This window comes from Hemiscyllium ocellatum, chromosome 46 (assembly GCF_020745735.1).
Source record: "Hemiscyllium ocellatum isolate sHemOce1 chromosome 46, sHemOce1.pat.X.cur, whole genome shotgun sequence".
Taxonomy (NCBI): domain Eukaryota; kingdom Metazoa; phylum Chordata; class Chondrichthyes; order Orectolobiformes; family Hemiscylliidae; genus Hemiscyllium; species Hemiscyllium ocellatum.
This window is the reverse complement of record NC_083446.1, coordinates 15226436-15251339: the sequence shown is the minus strand read 5'-3', so window position 1 is coordinate 15251339 and position 24904 is coordinate 15226436. Positions and strand designations below refer to the sequence as shown.

Here is a 24904-nt window from a genome sequence, read left to right as displayed (position 1 = left end):
TGACACGACCAGCTATCCTTAGTAGCCATGCACTCAGATAACAAACAACATGAATTCGATTGGGACAACACCGTTATTATAGGGCAAGCCAAACAGAGAACAGCCAGGGAATTCCTAGAGGCATGGCACTCATCCACAAATTCTATCAACAGACATATCGACCTAGACCCTATATACCAGCCACTGCAGCGGACAGCAACTGACAACCGGAAGCGGCAGATTCAAACCACTATAAATGCCGGAGGAATCAGCACAGAAGCGCTTCACAGGAGGCTCCCAAGCACTGAGGATGTCACCTAGAAAGGGGACGAAATGTTTGCAACAAAAACCCCCAGCTCGACGAACAGAACCACAATAATCTGATTATACTAAACTGCACTTTCTTGCCTTTCTTCATAAACCTTCATACCTTTACTGATTAAAAGTTTTTCGCTCTCAGACTTGAATATACTTAATAACCCAAATCCAACCTGGAAAGAATTCCACTGGAATGTGAGAATGGCAGAACAATGGTGTGTCTTACTGCCAGTTTGGAAAAAACAGACAGTCCCACTGAGGGGTGGGGGGGGTGGGAAGGGCATTTTGACAGAGACTGTGACAGGTAAAGCTAAAAGAAAGGGAAGGAATGGGAGCAGATTCACAATCACACCATTGTTCTACCATTTTCACATTTCAATCACTTGATCTGAATGATCCTACACCCCCAATCCCCACTATTGTGTAAATACTGTACCCTCCACGCTTCACATCAGCTCTGAGGAAAGGTCATCCAGATTGAAAGCATTAGCTTGCTTTCTCTCGATGGATGCTGCCTAATCCACTGTGATCTCCAGCATTTTTTGTTTTCAGTGCAGATTCCAGTACCTGCAGTAATTTGCTCCTAAATTCTTTTTCATCTCTGTCTTATAATGGCGGGGGGGTGGGGGGTAGGGTGGGGGGGAATGTACATGTGATATTGGGCACTCTGATACTAAACTGTTCCAGACTGGAACCAACCTTTCTGCATGCAACGAGTTAAATCTCCAAATAGCCTGTGCGTTTCAATTTTATATGTTGTACTGTTTCTGAGCAGGCCAAGGCAATGGATTTCAGTGCTTCCTCCATTTCACTTTCATCTCTGATGTGAAACTCTCACTGATTCTGATAGAGTTGCTCTCTTTGCTGTTTTCAATGTCAGGAGTTCACGTTCATTTTTCAGAGTTTGTACAGGAACAATAAATCTTCATTCCCTGACTGAGAATCGAACCAGGAAACAGCAGAGTGCTGAATCCCAAATACTGGAGCACCAAGGAAGACGCACGCAACGTTTGCAACTTTTCTTCTTGAGGCTGCTTCTGGGGCGGCATGGTGGTTCAGTGGTTAGCACTGCTGCCTCACGGCCTCAAGGGCGGAGAGATAAATGAGAGGAGGGTGGGGGAGGGTAGCAAAGAGTACAATGGGTGAATGGGGGTGGAGATGAAGGTGATAGGTCAAAGAGGAGGGTGGACCCTCTCTGACCTATCACCTCCATCCCCACCCCTATTCAACTATTGTACTCTTTGCTACTTTCTCCCCACCCCCACCCTCCTCTCATTTATGTCTCCACCCTGCAGGCACTCTGCCTCTATTCCTGATGAAGGGCTTTTGCCCGAAATGTCAATCTTCCTGCTCCTCGGATGCTGCCTGAACTGCTGCGCTTTTCCAACACCACTCCAATCCATGCCAAATTACCCATAGTGTTCAGAGGTGTCCAGGTTAGTCCGCGGTAAATGTAAAGTCAGTGTGGACTTGTTGGGCCAAAGGGCCTGTTTCCACAGTAGGGATTTATGACTTTTTGTTCAGTTGCAAAATGATAGAGTTGCTGTTTTTAACAGCAACAGGACAGACCCCGTCAACGCCAGTCATCAAACACCTCGCTTCTAAATCCTGTTTCCAGCACTTGGTGTTGTGATTAGCGTGCTCATCTAAATAGTTATCCCACTCCTTGAGAGCTTAATGGAACAAAAACAGCTCTTTCAACCAATGATATGAAGAATTGCTTTTTGCTGGAAAAGGAAATCTACATCTCCCTCCTTGAAGACACTTCTAAAAGCCAAATTCTTTCTTGGTGCCATTTGCCAGTTTTCCTCATGATGCCAACAGTGTGGGATTAAATCCATGAGGCTACTACTAATGGAGTAAAGGGAATCCCTTTTTAACCCTTCTGCTTATCTGTGGTGTGGTGTCCCTCAGGGTAAACCACTACCAGTTGTCATTTTCTAATAAAGGTCCAGAATGAGTATGGCGACTTTATCATTTAATGTGTGGCTCAGTGTCAGACTTTGTGATACTACAGGAGCAAGTGAGCACTGCAGATGCTGGAGATCAGAGTCAAACAGTGTGGCACAACAAGTCAGGCAGCATCTGAGGAGCAGGAGATTCAGTGTTTCGGGCATAAGCCCTTCATCAGGAATCGTTTGTGATATTATATCCTTGGGGAACACAAGGGATGCTTTATTCTCTTACATGCAATATACATGTTCGTTATGCATTTAGGAGATAAATATAAAGACTATGCACATAATAACAAATAAATTGAAAATCTACAATGGCAGCCACATAACCCAGCACGGTGGCTCAGTGATTAGCAATAAATAAAAACCAAAAGAACAGCAGACGCTGTAAATCAGAAACAAAACTAGAAGTTACTGGAAAGACTCAGCAGGTCTGGCAGCATCTCTGAAGAGAAATCAGAGTTAATGTCTCAGATATGGTGACCCTTCCTCAGTTCCGTGGAACTGAAACATTAACCCTGATTTCTCTTCAGACATACTCCCAGACCTGCTGAGTCTTCCCAGTAACCTCTAGTTTTGTTTCTGATTTACAGCGTCAGCAATTCTTTTGGTTTTTATTTAGTGCTAATTACTGAGTCACCGTGCTGGGTTATGTGGCTGCCATTGTAGATTTTCGATGTATTTGTTATTATGTTTTTAACAGCAACTTCTGTTTTTGTGTCAGTGGTGAGCACTGCTGTCTCACAACATCATGACCCAGGTTCAATTCCAGCCTCATGCAACTGTCAGCACATTCTCCCCATGTCTATGTGGATTTCCTCTGGACGCTCTGGTTTCCTCCCACAGACCAAAAATGTGCGTGTTAGGTGGATTGGTCATGCTAAATTGCCCAGTGTCCGGGGATGTGTAGTATGGCCCCTGCGCAAGTTGGACTATTTACATACTGCTCTAGAAAACCCTCCCAGATGTTCCTTACAAATTCTGCTCCATCTAGACTTCTAACACATAAGTGAATCCCTGTCAATGTTGGTAAAATTAAAATCTCCTATCACCACCACCCTGTTGCTTCCATATCTTTCTATGATCTCTTTACAAATTTGTACCTCTATCTCACGTTCGCTATTGGGAGGCCTGTATTACAGCCCCAACATTGTTACCACAGCCTTCCTGTTTCTAAGCTCTGCCCTTATTGCCTCACTGTTCGAGTCTTTCATAGTGCCCTCCTTCAGTACACTGATATCTTCTTTGACCAGTAATACAGTTCTTCCACACCTTTTACTTCCCTCTCTATCCCGCCTGAAGTATCTATATCCTGGGATGTTGAGCTGCCAATCATGCCCTTCCCTCAACCAAGTCTCAGTAATAGCAAGAAGATCATATTCGCAGGTACTAATCCAGGCACTAAGTTCATCTGCCTTACCTACTATATTTCTTGCAGTAAAACAAATGTACCTCAGACCACCAGTCCCTTTGCGTTCATCATCTGCTCCCTGCCTCCTCTTCCCCTTAGTCACGCTGACTTCATTACCTAGTTCCTTACAGGCTTTAGTCACTAACTCCTTACTGTCCACTAACCTCCTCATTTGGTTACCATCCCCCACCACATAAGTTTAAACCCACCCCAACAGCATTAGTAAAAGCACCCCCAAGGACACTGGTTCCAGTCCAGTCCAGGTGTAGACCATCCAATTTGTAACAGTCCCACCTCCCCCAGAACTGGTCACAATGTCCCAAAAATCTGAACCCCTCCCTCCTGCACCATCTCTCAAGCCACACATTCATCCTCCTTACTCTATCATTCCTACTCTGACTAGCATGTGGCACTGGTCACAATCCTGAGATTACTACCTTTGAGGTCCTACTTTTTAACTTGGTTCATAACTCTATAAATTCTGCTTGTAGGATCATAACAGTTCTTACCTATATCATTGGTGCCTAGGACCACAGTGCTTCTGACTTCTTTCAAGCTGCAGACTCCAGCGTTTGATTATAAAGTTGAAAAGAATGAAATTATTTCAATACTTTTAACTATTAACCTACACAATTCAGCTTCTAGTACTGTCTTCTGTTATCTGTCAAACTTTACATGGTTGTTTGGCTAGGGTGATCCCCTTTATTTGGATCCAAATCTGAAATTCCATCCATTTCTCTGTTTCACCTGTACTGTCCTTGATCAACTCCCTGTCATGGTCTAACTTGCTCTCACTCCAAGAATGGATGTAACTGTCTTAGATATTTTATTGTTACTTCCATTGACTCTCTAAATGAGGTTTTACAGCTGATCATCCCCTTACCATTTTCTGCTGGCAATTATCTTCCCTTTGTAGCTCCCACAATGCCATTAGGTAAGGAATTATTCACCAAGTAATGATGAAGGGACAGTGATCTGTGTTCAAATCAATGACCATTAGTTTAGATCAATGTAGTGTTATACACCAACTTCTGACCCCAGTCAAGCAACTAGATATTAGAGAAGTTACAAAATGGTTTATGGTTAAATAGTTTTCAACGTGTATTTTAAAGCCCATAACTGAGGTTCAGAGAAGGAGAGGTTTAGTGAAGAGGGGTTACAGTTTATGGCCTTGGCCGCTGAAGGTTGAATGTGGGCCAGTTAAAATTGAGAAAGTTCAGGAGGTTGGAATTAGAGGTAATGCAGATATCTCAAAGGAATTTGTAACAATTATTTCTTGGGATGTGGGTATCGCAGGTTGGATTAGTATTTATTGACCAGCCCTAATTGCCCTTGAGAGGGCTGGAAGCTGGAGAACATTACAGATCTAGGTAGAGAGAAGGCTCCCAAGAGATTTGAATAGAACGACATAAAGTTGAAAATTTATCTGTTTGAGCACAGGGTGATGGGTGAACCAGACTTGGACCGAATACTGGCACAGGTTTTGAATGACCTCAGGATTACATCACTGGGTGAACAACCTGTAACTCGCTCCCTTACAGCACTGTGGGAGCTTGGGTGGGAAGAGAAAGCTGCCAAGGCAGCAGCACATGGTTAGAATGGGCAGTGGTAACAACTTCATTCAGAAACAGGCAATGGAAGGAACTATAAAACACTAAACAGAGTTCAAGTACATCCATTAACAGAGGCAGAGGAAGTCAGGCAAGCGCAGAGAGGGGAATGTGAGAGGTTGGTTGGGAATGCATTCGATAGTTAAGTCCAGGAGTAACAAGGATGAGAGTTTCAGCAGCAGATGAGCAGAGACTAGGAGGAGTCAGGTGATGTTATTGAGCTGGAAGTGATGGGGATATGTGTTTGAAAATTCATTGTGGGGTGAAATACTTCACCATAGTTTTGGTTCAGACTCAGACAATTGCCAGGGAGAGGGATGGAGTCAGTGGCAAGGCAGTGGAGTCTGTGTTGGGGAATGAAGACAAAGGCCTCAGTTTTGCCAGGATTTATCTGGAGGAAGTTTCTGCTCCACCAAGATTGGATGTCAGACAAGTCAAGACAGTGTGTGACCTGGAGGGAACTGGGAGATGATGATGTTCACATCCACCTGTTACCCTGCTCCTTCTCAGTAGTGGAGGCTGAGTGTTTGGAAGATTCTGTCAAAGTTATGATCACGTTGTAGGTGTCTAAAACCCAATCCTTCAGTCATTATCTTCACAAAGAAGCCAGAGCCTTGGGAGAGATTCTCTTTCACTCTTTCTTTTGTTTGACATCAGTTTCACAGAAAAAAGAAGGGGAAGATTTCCAAACCAACCATCACACCGTGATCTGATGGATTTGCCCATTTGAACACAAATGGAACATGATCTAATATTGAACATGGAATGAACAAGCCGCATTCACAGTGGAGAGAAACCACACACGTATTCAGACAATCATCAGAGCTCACAAACCACAAATGCTGTCACACTGGGGAGAAACTGTGGAAATGTGGGGATTGTGGGAAGGAATTCATTTCCCCTTCTGAGCTGGAAACTCATCGATGCTGTCACACTGGTAACAGGCCATTCACCTGTTCAGTGTATGAGAAGGAGTTCACTCAGTCATCTACTGATGACTCAGTCATCTACTGCAACATTAGCTCGTTTAAGTTAAGGAGAGACTGTTTAAATGTCGAGACTATAGAGAATCTTATAAAACCTCTGGGAACTTGATGTTCATACTAATGAGATATCTTTTAAATATCTAAACTGTGGAAAATACTATAAAATATCTGGGGACCCGATGTCCCATCAACCTGCTTACACGGAGGAGAGACCTTTGAAGTGCCCAAACAGTGGGATGGGTTATAAAACTCCCAGAGACCTGATGTCCCACCAACTTGCTCACATTAATGACAGACCTTTGAAATGCTCAGCCAATGTGTTCACTCTGAAGACAGGTACCTGGAGGTTTTGTAGCATTTCCTACAGGCTAAGCATTTCAAAGGTCTCTCATTAATGTGAGCAAGTTGGTGGGACATCAGGTGCTCTCTCTGTGGGACTGGGTTCAGGCAATCATCTGACATCATGAAGCACCAGCAGATTTGTACTGGGAAGGGACTGTTCAGCAGCTCTGAGTGTGGGAAAATGTTCACTCATTCATCCAAACTGCTGAGACACCAGTAAGTTCACACTGCAGAGAGATCTTTTAAATGCCCAGACTGGGAGGAGTACTATACAAACTCCTGGGGACTGACTTGTCATCAACATGTTCATAGTGAGGAGAGACCTTTCAAATGTTCACATTGTGGGAAGTGTTTCAGGAATTCTGTGGAACTGAAGTCACCATGAACGTGGTCACACTGAGGAGAGACTTTTTAAATGCTCAGACTAGGAATCACTATACAAGTACCTGGGGACAGTTTCGGGCATAAGCCATTCCTGAAGAAGGGCTTATGCCCGAAACGTCGAATCTCCTGTTCCTTGGATGCTGCCTGACCTGCTGCGCTTTTCCAGCAACACATTTTCAGCTCTGATCTCTGCAGTCCTCACTTTCTCCTCGACAGTTTTATCATCAACATATTCACATTGAGGAGAGAACTTTCAAATGTCTGGTGTGTGGAAAGTACAATTGAAGTTCTGTGGAACTGATGTTCTGTCAACATGTTCACATGATGAGAGACCTTTCAGGTGCTTTTATTTGGGGATGGATTCAGGTGATCATCTCAACTCACCAGCAAGTTCACACTCGGGAGAAAACGTTCCCCTGCTCCATGTGAGAAAAACAGTTAGCTCACTTACCAACCCTGCTGAGTCAGCAGAGAGATCACACTGGGGGACAGACCATTCACCTGCTCCGTGTGGGGGAAGGAATTCACTCATCGATCCTGCTGAGACAGCACAGAGTTCACAGATATCAACAGCAATTGGACTATGCTGTTCATCATCTTCAGGTCTGAAAGCAAAGTTTTAATATTTTGGATAACAGTCAAAAAATCAGAATTGAGTTAAACACATTGTAAAGAGTGATCATGGAGTACTTGAAAGAGTCAGCATGGCTTCATCAAGAGGAAATCATGTCTGACAAATTCTTTGAGGAGGTAACGAGCAAGTTAGATAAAACTGAGTGGATGTTATCTGTTTGGATTTCCAGAAGGCATTTGACAAGGTGTTATATGCGAAGCTGTGAAATAAGGTAAGAGTCAATCGTGTTAGCCTGACTGACAGAAAGCAGAGAGTTGGGATAAAGGGTATTTTTTTCAGAAGACAACCAGTGACTAGTGGAGCGCAAAAAGGCATGTTCTATATTAATAATCTGGACAAAGGAATTGAGGGCATGGTTGGAGATGACAGAATGATAGATGGAGAGACAAGTCTTCAGAGAAATTGGGAACGCAGCATAATTATTTGGGCAGGCTGAAAGAGTGGTCAAAGAAGTGACATGTAGAATACAGTGTTCAAAAGTGTGAGGTCATGCATTTTGATCGGAAGAGTAAAGGCATAGTGTATTTTCTGTATCGGGAAAGGCTTCAGAATCTGAACTGCAAAGGGACTTGGGGGTTCTAATTCAGGATTCTCTTAAGGTTAACATGCAGGTTGAGTAAAGCAAATGTAAGCATTCATATCAAGAGAGCTCTTAAACAAGAGCAGAGATGTACTGTTGAGGCTATAAAAGGCTCTGGTCAGACTACATTTGGAGTACTGTGACCAGTTCAGACCCCATATCGAAGGAAAGATGTGCTGAATTTGGACAGGGTCCAGTTTACAAGATTGATCGCAAGGATGAAAAGCTTGTCATATAAGAATCAGGATGGTCAGGGTGGTTTATGTAGGGATTGACACATACCTACAAGTCAGTTAGAGACTACTATCTAATCAAGGAGTTTGGGGGGGGGGGTTATATACAGAGTAACAGGAGGGAGGGAGTTCCAGACTGTAATACAATTGAGGGTTTCAGGGGTTTTTTATATATAGATTAACAGATACCAGAAATCCAACTGGAATCTAATCGAGGGTATCAGAGAGATTTATATATCTTGAGTAATACATAACCGGGAGTGAGTTACAGACTGGAATCTAATTGATGGTTTCAGTGTAGTTTATTTACATAGTAACAGATACCTGGAAGTGAGTTACAGACAGGAATCTAGTTAAAGCTCTTTGAAGCCACACTTGAATATCATCTTGATGTCAAGGGCTGTCACTCTCAAATCACATTCGGAATTCAGCTCTTGTCCATGTTTGAACCAAGACTGGAATAAGGTCAAACTGGGCATCACTGAGCAGGTTACAGGTGCTATTCAATAGCACTGTTGATGACACCTTCCATCGCTTTTCTTATGATCGAGAGTATATTGATAAGGCGATTAATGGGTGAGTTTGATTTGTCCTGTTATTTCTGTACAGGACATACCCTGGCAATTTTCCAGATTATTGGATAGATGCTGGTATTGCTACTGTACTGGAAGAGCTGAGCAGTTGGGAAAATTGAGTGCATTAATTACCACGTTTGGAGCAGGTGAATAGTCTCTTCCTAGTGTACCTTCACTATGTGAAAGCAGGTGAATAAACTGAGTGAATCCTTTTCCACACTATCACTAGTTTGAATGTGTTGCTATATCAACAGTTTTGGGACTATGCGAATCCCTTACCACACACAGAGCAGATAAACAATTTCCAGCAAGTTTGAAATCCAACCAGATCCTTTCCTACACACAGGACAGATAAAGCTTCTTCCCATTGAGAACTCGTTGTTGTACAGTGATATTCACTGATTGCCTGAAACTATTTCCTCAGGAACTGTAGCTTAATGGCTTTTCCTCAGTATGAACAAGCAGGTGGTTCCGGAGGCTGGAAAACACTAAGTCTATTCCCACGTGTACAGCAGGTAAACAGCCTCTCTCCAGTGTGACTGTATTAATGAATTTCCAGCTGGGATGGGAAATTAAATCTCTTCCCACAGTTTCCACATTTCCATGATTTCTTCATGGTGAAAGTGTCCTTGTGTTTTTCCAGGATTAATGATCAGTGCAAGTATCATCCATATATGAACTTGTGGATGGTTATATTTCTTTTCACATGTAAAACTGCTCCCTAACATCCGGTTTACAGAAGTCATTCCTGTCGGTTCAGGATGGAAACTCTGAACAGGAAACACCAGTTTCTCTGGATCATTGCGTCCCCAGTCATTCTCAACAGCGGCTATATGCCCCCCCCCCCCCCCCTTAGGGGCCCTGGCACACCTGAAGGGGGCCACAGACTGAAAACTGTGAAATAATTTTCTGTCTATCTGTTTGTGTTGTATCCTGTTTGAAAGGGGGGCCCCTGAAAACTGTGAAGAGGTCCTAGGGGGCCGTGGCCAAAAAGAGGTTGAGAATCTAGTTCACCAAAGCTGGAAACTCCTATCCCCGGAGGTGATGACTTTATCTCAATGTAACTGGTTTAGTCGTCCATTACCACAGCCTATTCTTCTGGGGAGATGTGTTCAAATTCTACTTCGCTCACGCTGTCCTATAGAGATAGGGAAATTAGCTACCCTTCTCTGGTCTGGCCTACATTGACTCCAGACCTTCAACAATGTGATCGACTCTCCACTGCCATTTGGACAAGGAGGGGTGCACAATAAATACAGGTCTGAAAGGCGGGCATGGCAGGGAATGGAGTGTATTATTTCCCCCTCCAACTCTATTTTGATTTAGTCCCTGCCCTCCCCTTCACTATTTGATCAAGCAGCCATGCTCTCTGAGAAGGGCACTGCTTGTCACTGGCCACCCTGGTGTTTCCTTTCTTCCAAGTGGTGGAAATTGAATAGAGATTTGTACACCTACTGTCTTTCACTGTGTCTCACACCTGCACACACACAACGTGGGTGCTGGGGAATATAACTTTTTCACGCAGAGGATGGTATGTGCATGGAATGAGCTGCCAGAGGATGTGGTGGAGGCTGGTACAATTGCAACATTTAAAAGGCATTTGGATGGGTATATGCATAGGAAGGGTTTAGAAGGATAAGGGCCAAGTGCTGGCAGTGGGACTGGCTTGGGTTGGGCTATCTGGTCGGCATGGACGGGTTGAACCAAAGGGTCTGTTTCTGTGCTTACATCTCTATGACTCTATGATTCGACCGCAGTGAGGCGGTAGTGTGGGGTTAAAAAAATAACCAGAAAATAAATACAGGCCTGCTCAGGGATGACTACATACTATTGAAAAAAGAGTTTTTACTTCCTTCCGGAACTGAAATACAACTGAGTTCTGGAATAATTCCGCTTCTTTCAACAAATTTGTACAACTGGGAACGCAACTAAACATCATGTCCAGTCTGCCCATGCTTCAACCCCTGGGATGATTGACGGCACGTCTTGACCAGTAGAAAGGCAGGAAGCGCAAGATGGCTTTTGGGATTGGCCGGTCTCCGAGCCAATCAGAGTGAATGAAGGGCAGGGCCGGATTGTCTAAAGAGCATGCGCATTGTAGGTACTGGAGGCCGTGGGTTGAGAGTAGGAGACGGACGGGAAGCTGGGAGGGATTGGGTGGGTTCAGGAACAATCTGGTGGAAGTTGTCTGTGCCCGGTTTAGTACCGAGCCCTCGGAAGCTCCTTTTGCACAGAGTTAGAGTGAAGGGATTTACTACCAGCAAGCTCAAATCAAAAGGAACGTCTGTTTCTTCTAGACTGAGGAGAGGCTGATTATTGAAGACAGAAGGTCAGTAAGTTCAATTAATATTTTCTCTCTCTGGAGATACTGCCTGAGTTGCAGTAATTTTGTTTTCCTGCAGACTACCCCCTGCTGCACATTCCTGTGCCTGTTGTAGCGAGAGGCTGCTGGGTTTAAATGACTCCAGTAACTTCTAATGAGAGGCTGTCACAAGAAGTATTCCCAAATTCAGTCACTAAACTGAAGGTGTCTGTTCAAGTTCAGGGATTTCTTTTAAGATGTGATGTTTCTCAAGAGTAGTTCTAATATAATTTACCTCCAACGTTATTACTGGGATTTGAGTAATGCTAAAGAGGCCAGCATTCACTGCGATCCTGCTGTGACAGCTCTCCCACGGTGCTGTCAGTGAGGAGTGACAGGATTGTCAGGTAACAGTCATAAAGAAACAGCAACAAAGGGTGTTGTGTGTCTGGGAGCGGAGTTCACCATATATGCTGGTGTTTACCTTCTTGGAGAGATGATCAATCAGTTATACCTGTGATGTAGAGGGAGGAAATTGTGTCCTTAAGAATCTCCTCCCATTGAGGGCTGAGTACTATAGAGGCTCAAGGACAGGCAGTGGGTCCCCTTCCCTGAAGGGCACTGATGAACTATTTGAATTTTTATGACAATCCAAGAACTTTTCATGGTCACTATTTGAGTGTTTTTCACAAATTACCAGATTCAATGAATTCCACTTCACAATCTCTTGTACTGTCTTAAACAATTCTATCTCTCATACTCTCCTTTTCCTGATTCTTAAACTTGTTTTACAGAGAATCCCAGAGGTGCATTTATTAGCAAGAATTCCAAAGCCTGTCCAGTTTAGAGAGTGAATCAATTCATCAGGACTTGAAAACAATTGGATTTGCAACATTTGTCTACTGTCTGTGGGAAAAGATTTAAAGAGTCAGTGTGAGTGGAAATGCAGCAAGACACATCCATGCAGGTGACTGTACAAGTGAACTGACTGTGGAGAGAGCTTTTGCCAGTTACACAGCCTGAGTGAAAGTGTTCCTGTGAACTGACTGGACAGGTCTTGAACCAGTTACACAGACTGATGAACATTGCGCCACTCACTGGGGAGAAACTGTATCCCTGTCCTGTGTATAGGCAAGGAGTCAGCTGATAATCTGATATGGAGAGATGTGAAGACATCTGCACTACAAAGAAACCATGGAAATGTGTGGACTGTGGGAAAGGATTCAAACGCCCATCCCTGCTGGAAACTCATCGACGCACTCACACTGGGGAGAGGCCGTTCATTTGCCCCAAGTGTGGGAAGGGATTCAGTGACTCATCCAACCTGTGGAGACACCAACGAGTTCATGCTGGAGAAAAACCATTCCCCTGCTCTGTGTGTGGGAAGGGATTCACTCAATCAGCCAACCTACTCCGACACCAGCAAGTTCACACTGGGGAGAGGCCGTTCATCTGCCCAGAATGTGGGAAGGGATTCAGTGACTCGTCCTGCCTAATGAAACACCAGCGAGTTCACACTGGGGAGAGGCCATTCCCCTGCTCAGAGTGTGGCAAGGCATTCTCTCAGTTATCCAACCTCAGAGCGCATCAATTGGTTCACACTGATGAGAGACCTTTCAAGTGTTCGCACTGTGAGAAGAGCTTTAAACACAGATGTGACGTGCTGACACATCAACGCATTCACACTGGGGAGAGGCCATTTCTCTGCTCTGAATGTGGTAAACGATTTGTCCATTCAAACAGCCTTCTGAAACACCAGCGAATACACACTGGTGAGAAGCTGTATGCCTGTTCTGTCTGTGGGAAAGCATTTACTCAGTCATCCCACCTTCTAAGACACCAGCGAGTTCACAAGTGACTGCAGGGCAGGCATCTGTTGCTGCTGTTGTTAAAAACTTTGATCCAGCTGCAGGGAGGAATGATTTGATGTGATGGAGGATTCTCCATCCCCTGAGGACCAGGAAAAAAATGCAGTGGAATAGAGAAATATGCGGTGTTGTGATGTATCATGGGCAGGCCAGCAGCGGGTGGCATTGTATCACTTTAAACACCAGAGGGACAGAGAAACTGTCTTTGATTTGTCACATTTTTATTTTATACATTTGAGGTGTGTCACATTGCAGGCAGAGCTGGGCCCCCACATACTGATACACAGAAAAAAACATTCATAAACACACATACATGGAAACACAGGCAAAGACACAAACACACAGGCAGGCAGGCACAGTCAAACACATACAGATAGAGATAGTGTCCCTCAGTATATTGTCAGGGTCAATCTGTTTAGTAAACCCAAGTTCACTTGTACAGTAAATTCTGATTTGTGCAATAAATCTGTGTAATCATTGTTCCTTATAGAATAAATGTGTTCATTGGTTGCAGAAGCCTGCGTCCTGTTGTCGAATTGAACCTGTTATGGCTGCTGTTAGTTTGAAACTGCAGCTTTGTCTCTGTGGAATTTTAAGTCTGGGGCCAGAGTGTTTGAAGTAAGAGGGGACCAGGAGGGGCAGGGTTGTAGGGAAAGCACAGATGGAGACGGTCTGGACTAAACTATTGAGCAAAAAACAACAAACGGTTGGTCAGACAGCATCCATGGAGAGAGCAAGTTAACATTTTGAGTCTAGGTGACTCTTCAGAGCCATCTAAACTCGAAATGTTAGCTTGCTGTCTTTCCATGATGCTGCCTGACCCGCTGTAATTTCCAGCATCTGTAGTAATTTGTCCCGAAACAGTCGAGTTGCTGCTTTTTCCCTCCGCTCCCTGCTCTCCCCTCTAATCTCTGAGATGTCCCTTGGTGTCCTCCAGGTAGAGGGAGCTGACTGGATGAGCTGGGATTTGGGCAGTAAGGGGGCTTTGAGTGATAGACTTTAAAGCATTTAAAGTAGGCCCTAGCAGCCATAGTTTCTTTTGCCATGTGGACAGAACAGGAGGTAAATATCAGAGGGTTTCTGTCTGGTTGTGTGAGGAGGAGCGTGGGTACTGTTGGAATCCCAATGCCAGTTTTGATCCTGTAACCACCTCCACCCTCCCCTAATCGTTTAGGCTGAAGAAACACCAGGAGCAGGATCTGTCCCTCATGGCAGAGAGGGTGTGTGAGAAACCATTGAGAAAGCTGGGCACTGCTGGAATGGTGAGTATCCCCTTGGTGTCTTCATGATTTTCCTTCACTCCTGTTCATTTTTCTGACTTTTTCCCTCTTGCCTCCCCCCCACCCAGGTCTGTCTTTCTTTCTGTCTCTCTCCTCCTCTCTCTCTCCCCCTCTGTGCTTCTTGCCTCTTATTGCCCCCCTCGTACTTTTTTTTGTATTTGACTGTACCTTTTTCTGTCCTTGTCTCTATTCTTTCCCACTTTTATTTTTCATGTTTTGTATTCTCCCACTTGGCCACATGCCCTCCATCTTGTTTTGCAGCCCTCTAAGTTATACACCTCCAAAATAATACAGTCTTTCTACTGCTCCCCCCCCCCCCCCGCCCATTCCCTACCTCCAGGTTTTGTCTCCACCAATTTTTGCAGTGCCACAACGTTGCACCCTCTCCAAATCTTGTCCCCATCAACTTTTTGCACACCCCTTAACACTGGTTTCCCCCCACCCCACTTATGTTTGAATTTTACAAACTCCTACATCTTGGTGTCCCACCCCTATGTTTTGCATCCCCCAAAATGTATTCTGAAATTGATTACCACCAATTCAGACAACAATCTTCTTCCTTAAGGAGGGCTGTACTTGCATTGGGAACAATTCAAAGAAGCTTCAGAAGGCCTGGGATGAAAGGATTATCATGAGGGAAGATTTGGGTGTGGCTTCATTGGAGTTTAGATCAGTGGCGATCTCATAAAAACATAAAATACTGATGGGACTTGACAGGTTAGCTGCTGAGAGGAAGTTTGCTCTTGTTGGGGGGTTGCGAAATTTAGATCAGGAAAACCGTTTTCATGTAGAGTTTTTGATTTAAGATAGACACAAAGAGAAATTTATTCTATATGGTTGTGTGTGATGGTGACAGCCATGTAGGCTGGGTTATGGAAAATATTCAAGGCTGAGGAACAATCATAATTTTATTGGATGGTGGAGCAAGATCAATGGGCCAAATGGCCTAATCCTGCTACTGTTTCTCATGTCCTCACTAGCCCATTGTTAATGTCATGTGATGTCAGCTTTCATTCATAATATCAAGCACTTGCCCATCTTTTGCATCATCTGAAAATTTCTTATTTATGTCACTACTTCTCATCTGCATCAAAGATATACTTCAGGAATGAAGAACCCAGGATTGAGCCCAGTGGAAACCTCACAAGAGTCCACATTATGTCACAGAAACAAACACCCAGTGATCATCAGTCATCGGTTCCTGCCATCTAGTCAATTTCTGATGTAAGTTGAGACTTGTGCTTGGATCTTGAGGTTCATTTTTATGCCCAGTTTACCATTTAGGACATTGTAGACCTGGAGGTAATGTTTCTACTTGAGGGTAAGATCTTAAATGAAGAGCTATGATCACAAGGTAGTTCTTCGTAAATCCAACAGGGAAATAAGGACTTGTTGGGATGAGGAGTTCACCATTACAGGACATGTTTCGAACAATAAGCAGAGAAAAAGTGAGTGATAGGCAGCGAGAACAAATCTAAGGGGAAAAAAAGGGACAGAGATCATTGGAATCTCTTCTGGGGTAGAAGTGAACTGTCCAGAAGGACGGATTGCACCTGAATTGGAAGGGGACTAACATACTGGTAGGGAGATTTGCTAGAGCTGCTCAGGAGGATTTAAACGATTAAGGTGAGGGGGTGTGGGGGGTGAGAGATAGTGAGGAAAGTAATCAAGCTGAGACTGGTACAGTTGAGAAAAGAAGCCAGTCAAACAGTCAGGGCAGGCAGGGACAAAGCAGAGAACAAGGTAGGACCGATTAATATAAATTAAACTGCATTTAATACAATGCAAGAGGCTGAACAGAGAAGGCAGATGAACTCAGGGCATGGTTAAAAACATAAGACTGAAATATCATAGCAGTTACAGAAACGTGGCTCCGGGATGGACAGCACTGGATGCTTAATGTTCCAGCATACAAATATTCCAGGAAGGACATAAAGGGAGGCAAGAGAGGAGGGGGAATGACATTTTTGATAAGGGATAGCTTTACAGCTGTACTGAGGGAGGATATTCCCAGAAAAATATCCAGGGAAGTTATTTGGGTTGAACTGAGAAATAAGAAAAGTATGATCACCTTATTGGGATTGTATTACAGATCTCCTAATAGTCAGAGGGAAATTGAGAAACAGATTTGTAAGGAGATCTCAGTTATCTGTAAGAATAATAGTGGTTATGGAAGTGGATTTTAACTTTCCAAACAAAGACTGGGACTGCCATAGTGTTAAGGGTTTAGGTGGAGAGGAATTTAAGTGTGCACAAGAAAATTTTGATTTGATATGTGGATGTACCGACTAGAGAAGGTGCAAAACATGACCTACTCATGGGAAATAAAGCAGAGAAGGTGACTGAAGTATCAGTGGGGGAGCACTTTGGGGGCCAGCAACCATAATTCTATTAGTTTTAAAATAGTGATGGAAAATGATAGACCAGATCTTAAAGTTGAAGTTCTAAATTGGAGGAAGGCTAATTTTGACATATTAGGCAAGAACTTTCAAAAGCCAATTGGAGCAGATGTTCTCAGGTAAAGGGACGGCTGGAAAAAGGGAAGCCTTCAGAAATTAGATAACAAGAGTCCAGAGACAGTATATTCCTGTTAGGGTGAAAGGAAAGGCTGGTAGGTGTAGGGAATGCTGGATGACTAAAGAGATTGAGTGTTTCGTTAAGAAAAAGAAGGAAGCCTATGTCGGGTATAGGCAAGACAGATAGAGTGACTCCTTAGAACGGTATAAAGGCAGTAGGAGTGTACTTAAGAGAGAAATCAGGACAACAAAAAGAGGACATGAGAAACCTTTGGCAAAAAGAATTGAGGAGAATCCAGAGGGTGCTTACAAATACATTAAGGACAAAAGGGTAACTAGGGAGAGAATAGGGCTCCTCAAAGATCAGGTGGATGAAGGTGAGGGAGATGGTGATATGTCAGAGAGGGGAGTGATGAACAGGTTGAAAGGGTGGTACCAAGTTGGAGGCTTGGGACCGGGATAATGTGGGGCAAGGAGAAGTGAGGAAGCTAGTGAAATCCACATTTATCCCCTGTTATTGCAGGGTCCCAAGGCAAAATATGAGGTGTTCTTCCTTCAGGTGTTGGGTGGTAATGGTTTGGTGGTGGAGGAGGCACAGGACCTGCATGTCCTTGGAGTGAGAGGGGGAGTTGAAGTGTTCAACCATGAGGCAGATGTTCTCTGGGACACCCGCACCCTCCAACCCCACTGCCCTGGAGTTAGAGGATTTGAGCTATAGGGAGAGGTTGAATAGGCTGGGGCTGTTTTCCCTGGAGCGTTGGAGGCTGAGGTGGTGACCTTTATAGAAGTTTATAAAATCATGAAGGGCATGGATAGGATAAACAGACAAAGTCTCCTCCCTGGGATGGGGGAGTCCAGAACTAGAGGGCATAGGTTTCAGGTGAGAGGGGAAAGATATAAAAGAGATCTAAGAGGCAATATTTTCATGCAGAGGGTGGCATGTGTATGGAATGAACTGGCAGAGCAAGTGGTGGAGGCTAGTATGATTGCAACATTTAAAATGTATATGAATGGGAAGGGTTTGGAGGGATATGGGCCGAGTTTGGGATACCAACTAGATTGGGTTGAGGTATTTGGTTGGCATGGATGAGTTGGATCAAAGGGTTTATTTCCATGCTGTACATCTCTATGCCTTTATGGTAGTACGACAGGGAGAAAGAAATGCTGATCATGGAGACTTTTAGGAAGTGAAAATGGATTGCTGCTGAAAGCAGTCTATGTCATGACAAGGCTTGGACTGTGATGATGCCTAAAGGATATCAGGCATGGGAGCAAGAGTAGGCCATTCAGCCCACCATCAAAAGACATCGTGGCTGATTTGGATAATGGTTAACACCACTTTCTGTCTTATCCCCAGGACCCCTGATTCACATATTGATCAGGAATCTGTGGACACATTACCTTTGCTCATTGACAGATTAGCCGTTAAATGTCTGATTGCAGGATGTGGTGTGACAGTTCTGGAGCTGAATGTTAACACTGACGAGACCAATCAAGTGCTCTCACTGTGGGACTGGCCTTAGAGGATCATGTGAACTCACAGTCCACCAGCAAATTAACACCAGGGAGAGAACAAAAGGTTCAAATCAGTCATCCATCTAATTACACAATAACTTGCTCATTTTGATAAGAAAAATTTTCAATATTCTGTGATCATAGGTTTAAAAGTAAAATGGACTTGCTATCCTCCAAGGAGAAAGTGAGGACTGCGGATGCTGGAGATCAGAGCTGAAAATGTGTTGCTGGAAAAGCGCAGCAGGTCAGGCAGCATCCAAGGATTCTTCAGGATTCCTGAAGAAGGGCTCATGCTCGAAACGTCGACTCCTGCTTCTTGGATGCTGCCTGACCTGCTGCACTTTTCCAGCAACACGTTTTCTGCAGTTGCTGTCCTACAAACCCATTGACACTGATGAGAAGCTGTTCACCTGTTTCGTGTGTTGGACCATAGTCACTCAGTCATCTCACTGTTTGAGACACTTGTGAGTTCAACAGTGACTGCAGAGGTTGGATTCTGCAAGACTGAATGACGTTTTGATAGTGATGCTTTGCTTCTATTGATGTCGACAATCCTTGTGTCTAGGCTGGAAGCTGATATTTTGAATACATAGTTAATAATTCCGCTTTACCTGAACAGAGATGACACCAAATTTGGAAGTGGAGTGGACAGTGAAGAAGGTTAATTCAGAGTACAATGGGACTTGCATCAGATGGGCCAATGAGTTGAGAAATGGCAGATGGAGTTTAATTTAGATAACTGTGAGGTGCTGCATTTTAGAAAGGCAAATCAGAGCAGGACTTATACATGTAATGGTAAGTTTCCGAGGAGTGTTCCTGAACAAAGAAACATTGGAGTACAATTTCAGAGTTCCTTGAAGGTGGAGTCACAGGTAGATAGGATAGTGAAGGTGTTTGATATGCTTGCCTTTATTGGTTTGTGCATTAAGTATAAGAGTTGGGAGGCTCTGTCACAGCAGGACAGGATATTGGTTAGGCCACTTTTGGAAATCTGAATTTAATTGTGATTTCCCCCCTATAGGAAGGATGTTGTGAAACTTTGAAAGGGTTCAGATAAGATTTTCAAGGGTATTGCCAGGATTGGAGAGTTTAAGCTACAGGGAGAGGCTGAATAAGCTGGGGCTATTTTCCCTGGAGCATTGGCGGCTAAGGGGTGACCTTATAGCATCATGAGGGACATGGATAGTCTGAGTAGCCAAGGTCATTTCAGTGGGATTGAGGGGGACAGCATAGGTTTAGGATCGAGGGGAAAGATTTGAGACACCTCAGGGCAACTTTTTCTTGGAGAGTATGGAATAAGCTGGCAGAGGAAATGGTGGAAGCTGGTACAAATACAACATTTAAAGGGCATCTGATGGGTACATGATTAGATTATACCCAAACAGGCCATTTGGCCCAACAAGTCCATACCAACCTTCCAAACAGTAACCCACCCAGACCCATTCTCTCTGACTAATGCACTTAACACCATGTGCAATTTTCCATGGCCAATCCACCTGACCTGCACATCTTTGGATTGTGGGAGGAAACCCAGCAGACATGGGGAGAACATGCAAACTCCATACAGACAGTCACCCAAGGCTGGAATTGAACCCAAGTCCCTAGCAATGTGAGGCTGTTATGCTAACCACTGAGCCACCACGTTGCCCTACATTTGTATGATTTTGCAGAGTACTCAGCCTCAGATGATGATCAGGAAGAGAGATGAAACCAGTGGCATCAGAGTGGAGTTTGTAGCTGGACTAAAGACACTAACTTCAGGCATCTCAATGTTCAGAAGTTAAATGGAGGCAATTTCTGTTCATTCAGAATATAATATCAAAAAGGTGGGACGTTGAGGTGAATTTGGTGATACCATTGTTACCATGCATTTGTAGCTAGGAGAAGGTGAAGACTGCAGATGCAGGAGTGTTTAGGAAGCGGTTAGAGGGATATGGGCTAAATGCTGGCAAATTGGACTAGATTAATTTAGGATATTTGGTCAGCATGGATGAGTTGGACCGAAGGGTCTACTTCCATGTATCAGATCTCTATGACAGTGTTGTGCATTTTTCTTTTCCATCCATGTTTAACATCACTCGCTGGAGCTCAAAAAGGATAATCTGGGAATGGATCTTTCGCAGGAACAGAACTTCAGCCTGGATACAGTCCTCAGGGTCACACTGAAAGGAATGAATAGCACTTTGATCCTTCTCATTTCTCTTCTCTTGACGTGTGCTAAGAAATGTTTCCCAGCTGCACTTTTCAATGGTTCTAACCCCTAGACACTGAACAGAAGCTCCTTTATAATTATGTTCAGAGTCAGGGGGAACATCAGTGAATGCTGGAAATGTGCTGTCAAATCAGAGACTGGTGTCAAACTGTGATCTGTTCCTAACTGAAAGTAAAATAATTGGTTTAAACTTTCAGTTTGAAATTGACTGGAGCCATTACAGAGTAAGCGCCACTTTAAGGCTGGTGCGAACTCTAAAAATAGACCTTTTTTGAAAGAAACTGTTTAAAGTCTACATTAAAATAACTGATGGAGGAGTCCACAGGAGCCTTATAATCTCAGGTACACTCTCAATTTCCATATAAAGAATGTCCTCTATCATCTTTCTAAGTATGCCCTATTTTATTGTGGAGAAAATAGAATAAATAAATAAACATTTAAACAAAAAAATGGTCATAACAATACAGGATCGGACCATCCAGATGCTTTTGGTTTATAGTGAACAATGGTACTAGTTTTTAAATGGTATTGTGGCCGATCTAGTCTGTCCCAAGCAGTCAGAAGCTGGTAGTGATACTCATACCCAGAGGCAGTTGGTGACTACACCAGGGAAATGGTGATTAGAAACAAGAAAATGCTTGAGGACAGGATCAGTAGCAGCAGAGAGCAGCGGGTGAAGGGCTCAGACTTGAAGCCTAGCAATCGGATTCGACTGGTCCAGGTAACAAGATAAGAGACACAAACCTCAATTCAGGTGAGCAGTGGTTTTCACCAGACCCCATCCAGGAACTTTCCAGAATGTGGTGGCCCCAAACAGGCCAAGTAAGGACAGGCACCATTTCAGGCCATTCAGCTCAGAGGCTGCAGAACAGAAACTGCACAGTGGCAGCTGCAGGGAAGTGCTGAACAAGCACCAACCTCCATTTTACCATGTCCTTACGGTGATAGCAATATGCCTAGAGAATGAGTGGGTGAGGTGGGAAATGGTGCTGATATTTGAATCACCATTTCACCAAGCCTTAATCCCTCAGCTTCTCCCTGTAACACTGGGTAGCTGCCTGAGAAATTCACTGAGTGACATTCCCCCAACTTCTTCCTTTACAGATAATAAGCCAAATTCCTCTTGAATATCTCGATTGAATCTGCCTCCACCATCCTCTCAGGCAGCATATTCAAGAACTTAACATTCACTTTCTCCTCATGCCTCCATTCCTTCACTTTCCAATTACCTTAGATTTTACCTTAATTTCCAATGAGTGATTGGACAGTGTTGTCATGGCAACTTCATATGTACAGTGATGTGACTTGTGTGTGTTTCTAACTCTGCCCACTCCACTGCGATTTCCACATCAGTCCGAAAGTGTTTTCCTTCATACACCAATTTTATCTCGGAAGTTCCTGTTACTGCACCAAAGCTTCAGGCACTGCATTCCAGATTATAACAACTCATTGTAGAATGAAATGTTTCTCAGAATGTCCTGTCTGCTCTGAAGCTGCAGTTTGAGATTCTAACTCGGCTCCAACTTCACTTATCCATGAGGAAGGTGAAGAAAAAAATTCATTAGAACAAAGCCGAATGAGAAGATATGTGTGCAGTGGATCCAGATCAAGGTTCTTTCCACAAACCACGTAAGAGAAGTTTGTGAGACTGCAGATTATCTTCCAAACAGCATTGATGCATCAACACTACATGGACTACATTAGTTGAAGAAGGCATTTCACCACCAATAAATAGATAGCCAATAAATACTGGTCTGGACAGCAAAATCCACATTCCGTCAATTGAATTAAAATTAAGATGGGTTTTTGTTTTGTGGAGAGGTAGCAGCTTAATTCGCATTGAGAAGGTGAATCTAAGATTTACTTGAGATGCAGATATGTTTCGAGGATACTTAATTTTCACAATGACAAAATGTCGCAATTATTGGTCACCACTTTTAAGTAAATGGCAAATAATGCAAGGTGAAGATTATTTCATTCAGCAACATCTGAGCATCTGAAACAGTCTGAACGGCAATTGGATGCAGATTCGACGGTTTTTTGTTTCAAAAGAACTTTGGAATTTAACCTTTGAAAGAAAGATTTGGAATAGTTTTGACAAATGGCTGGGGAGTTGGGACAGATTTGCAGCATCGCCGGAGGGAGAATGTGCAGCCCCAATAGCCACCAGCCCCTGTGCTCTGTGATACTGTCCGCGTCACAGTGAAAGATGTACTTCAACCCAGAGATGAGTTTATTCACACCTCACAATGGGGCCCCGCTGATTGACGGCAGAGTGGGCGGGCCTGGCGGCTGCGGCTGGTCCTTCAACCAATGGGAGTGAATGAGGGGCGGGGGCGAGCGTGACGACACGTGACAATCAATTCCGCTGGCGTTGTGCTGCGTGAGTGGTGACGGGGTGAGTGCAAGAAGAGGATACGGGAAAGGTAGAGCGAAACCGTAGAAGTCGGGAGACAAATGGAGTCATTCTGGACTGCGAGGTTTTCTGATGATTTGGTGAGGGCCGCTGATCCCGAATTAGAAACTCTCTGTCCCGCAATAAACGTGAAAACAGCTGCGGGCCCCAGGCGTGTAGAGAAACCAGGTTGCCGCCGCCATCTTTGTTGAGGACAGTGGAGAGGAACGCGCATGCTCTTCCTTGGTGGAGGCGGGCGATTTGAAAAGGAGTATTTACTGTACACAGCAAACTGAAGCCAAAAGAAGTGTTTTATCTTTTCCAGATTTCTATACTGGACAGACAGTGATTTTTCTTTAGTGAAATCGTTTTACAGGGTATTGCTTGAGAATAATTGAGACCACATTCTCCAAGCAAGTTCTAATAGTCAGCATAGCTATCAGATCTGAATACGGATCTGAACATAATTGGCATTTAACTCTGGATGGGAAAAAAAGATTTGTCTGTTGTGACTGCGGGAAAATATCTCTGATATGTTTGTAAATCGGAAAGCAGCAAGATCTTCATATTGGTGATTAGATCACCCTTGGGGTATGTGCTCAGTTTGCTGAGAAAGATGTCCTGAGAGGGAGCACGGAGTTATCCAACTTACACCTCATCTCTTTGAAAGCAGAGTCATGTTTAGTCCCAATCACCCACTTCCTGATTTAGCCTATTAAGCTTCTCGTTCTGAACTACCTGAAAATTTCCTTTTAAAATTTCTACGGACTTGAATTCCACCACCTATGTTCTATGTTCTCTTTTCAGGTGGAACATTCCAGATCCTGACAACTGTCTGTTGGTCCAGAAACTGCTCAAGTCCATGTTGAATGTGGAGGTTATAAAGAGCTGAATTGAAAGATGAGATGCTGCTCCCTGAGCGCTCATGGAACAGTGCAGGCAGCTGAGATCAGTGTAGGTATGAGCAGACAATTAAATGACAAGGCTGCACTTCAGTTTCTGCTTGACTCAATAGAGTGCTTTGTGGTTGGGTGAAAATAGACAAATGAGACAGGAAGATGGTGAAGCTGAAAGATTGAGCATAGTGTTCAATCTCTGTTCAGGCAGTTCAGAAACTCACATGGTCACAATTGGAGCTGCTAATTTGTAAGTGATGCCAGCAGAGTATTTTCCTACAGTTTTGAAAGTGTAATTTATCAACTGAAAGGGAGGGGCTTTTGATTATGCTGGAAGTGTTTGAAATTAAGGAAGATCACTAGCTCATTCAAATTCTCTTAACAGAAGTAACTAGCTGAATCTAGAGAGAGGTCGTGACAGGAGATCTCAGACGATTTGGGAAATAAGGGCTGCTTCCAGTGTCCCTGATGGCTATGTGTGCCAGCAGTGTATCCATCTGCAGCTACTGAGTAACTGCTTTTTGGAGCTGTGGGCAAACTCGCCGTGGAGCATCTGTGAACCTGAGATAATTGTGGACAGCACATTTAGTGAGTTGGTCTCACCGCACGTGAGGACTACTCAGGCAGAAAGGATAAAGTGAAGTAAAAAGCTGAGGAGGGAGTGCAGGAATCCCTAGTCGTCATCCCCTTCTCAAACAGATATACCACTTTGGACTCTTTTGGGATTGTCGGGGGGGTGGGGAGGAGAGGGGGTGCGAGTGCGAGTGGAGTGGCCTCTCAGGGAAATCAGCAATGGTTAGGTTCATGACACCACAGATAGCTCTTCTACACAGAAGGGGAGGAATGAGACTGGCAGGGCAGCAATGACAGGGAATTAAATAGACAGAGGTACAAACAGGCACGTATGTGGCCG

At 44.0% G+C, this 24904-nt stretch overlaps 1 protein-coding gene across 1 annotated transcript; it reads left to right on the top strand.

Moving 5' to 3' along the window:
- Positions 1 to 11174: 11174 nt before the first annotated feature.
- On the top strand, positions 11175 to 13681 carry LOC132836348 (gastrula zinc finger protein XlCGF7.1-like). Its single transcript, XM_060855804.1, has 2 exons — positions 11175 to 11336; positions 12104 to 13681. The coding sequence occupies exon 2, from the start codon at positions 12466 to 12468 to the stop codon at positions 13165 to 13167; it is 702 nt and encodes a 233-aa protein (XP_060711787.1). The 5' UTR covers positions 11175 to 11336; positions 12104 to 12465; the 3' UTR covers positions 13168 to 13681.
- Positions 13682 to 24904: the final 11223 nt, after the last annotated feature.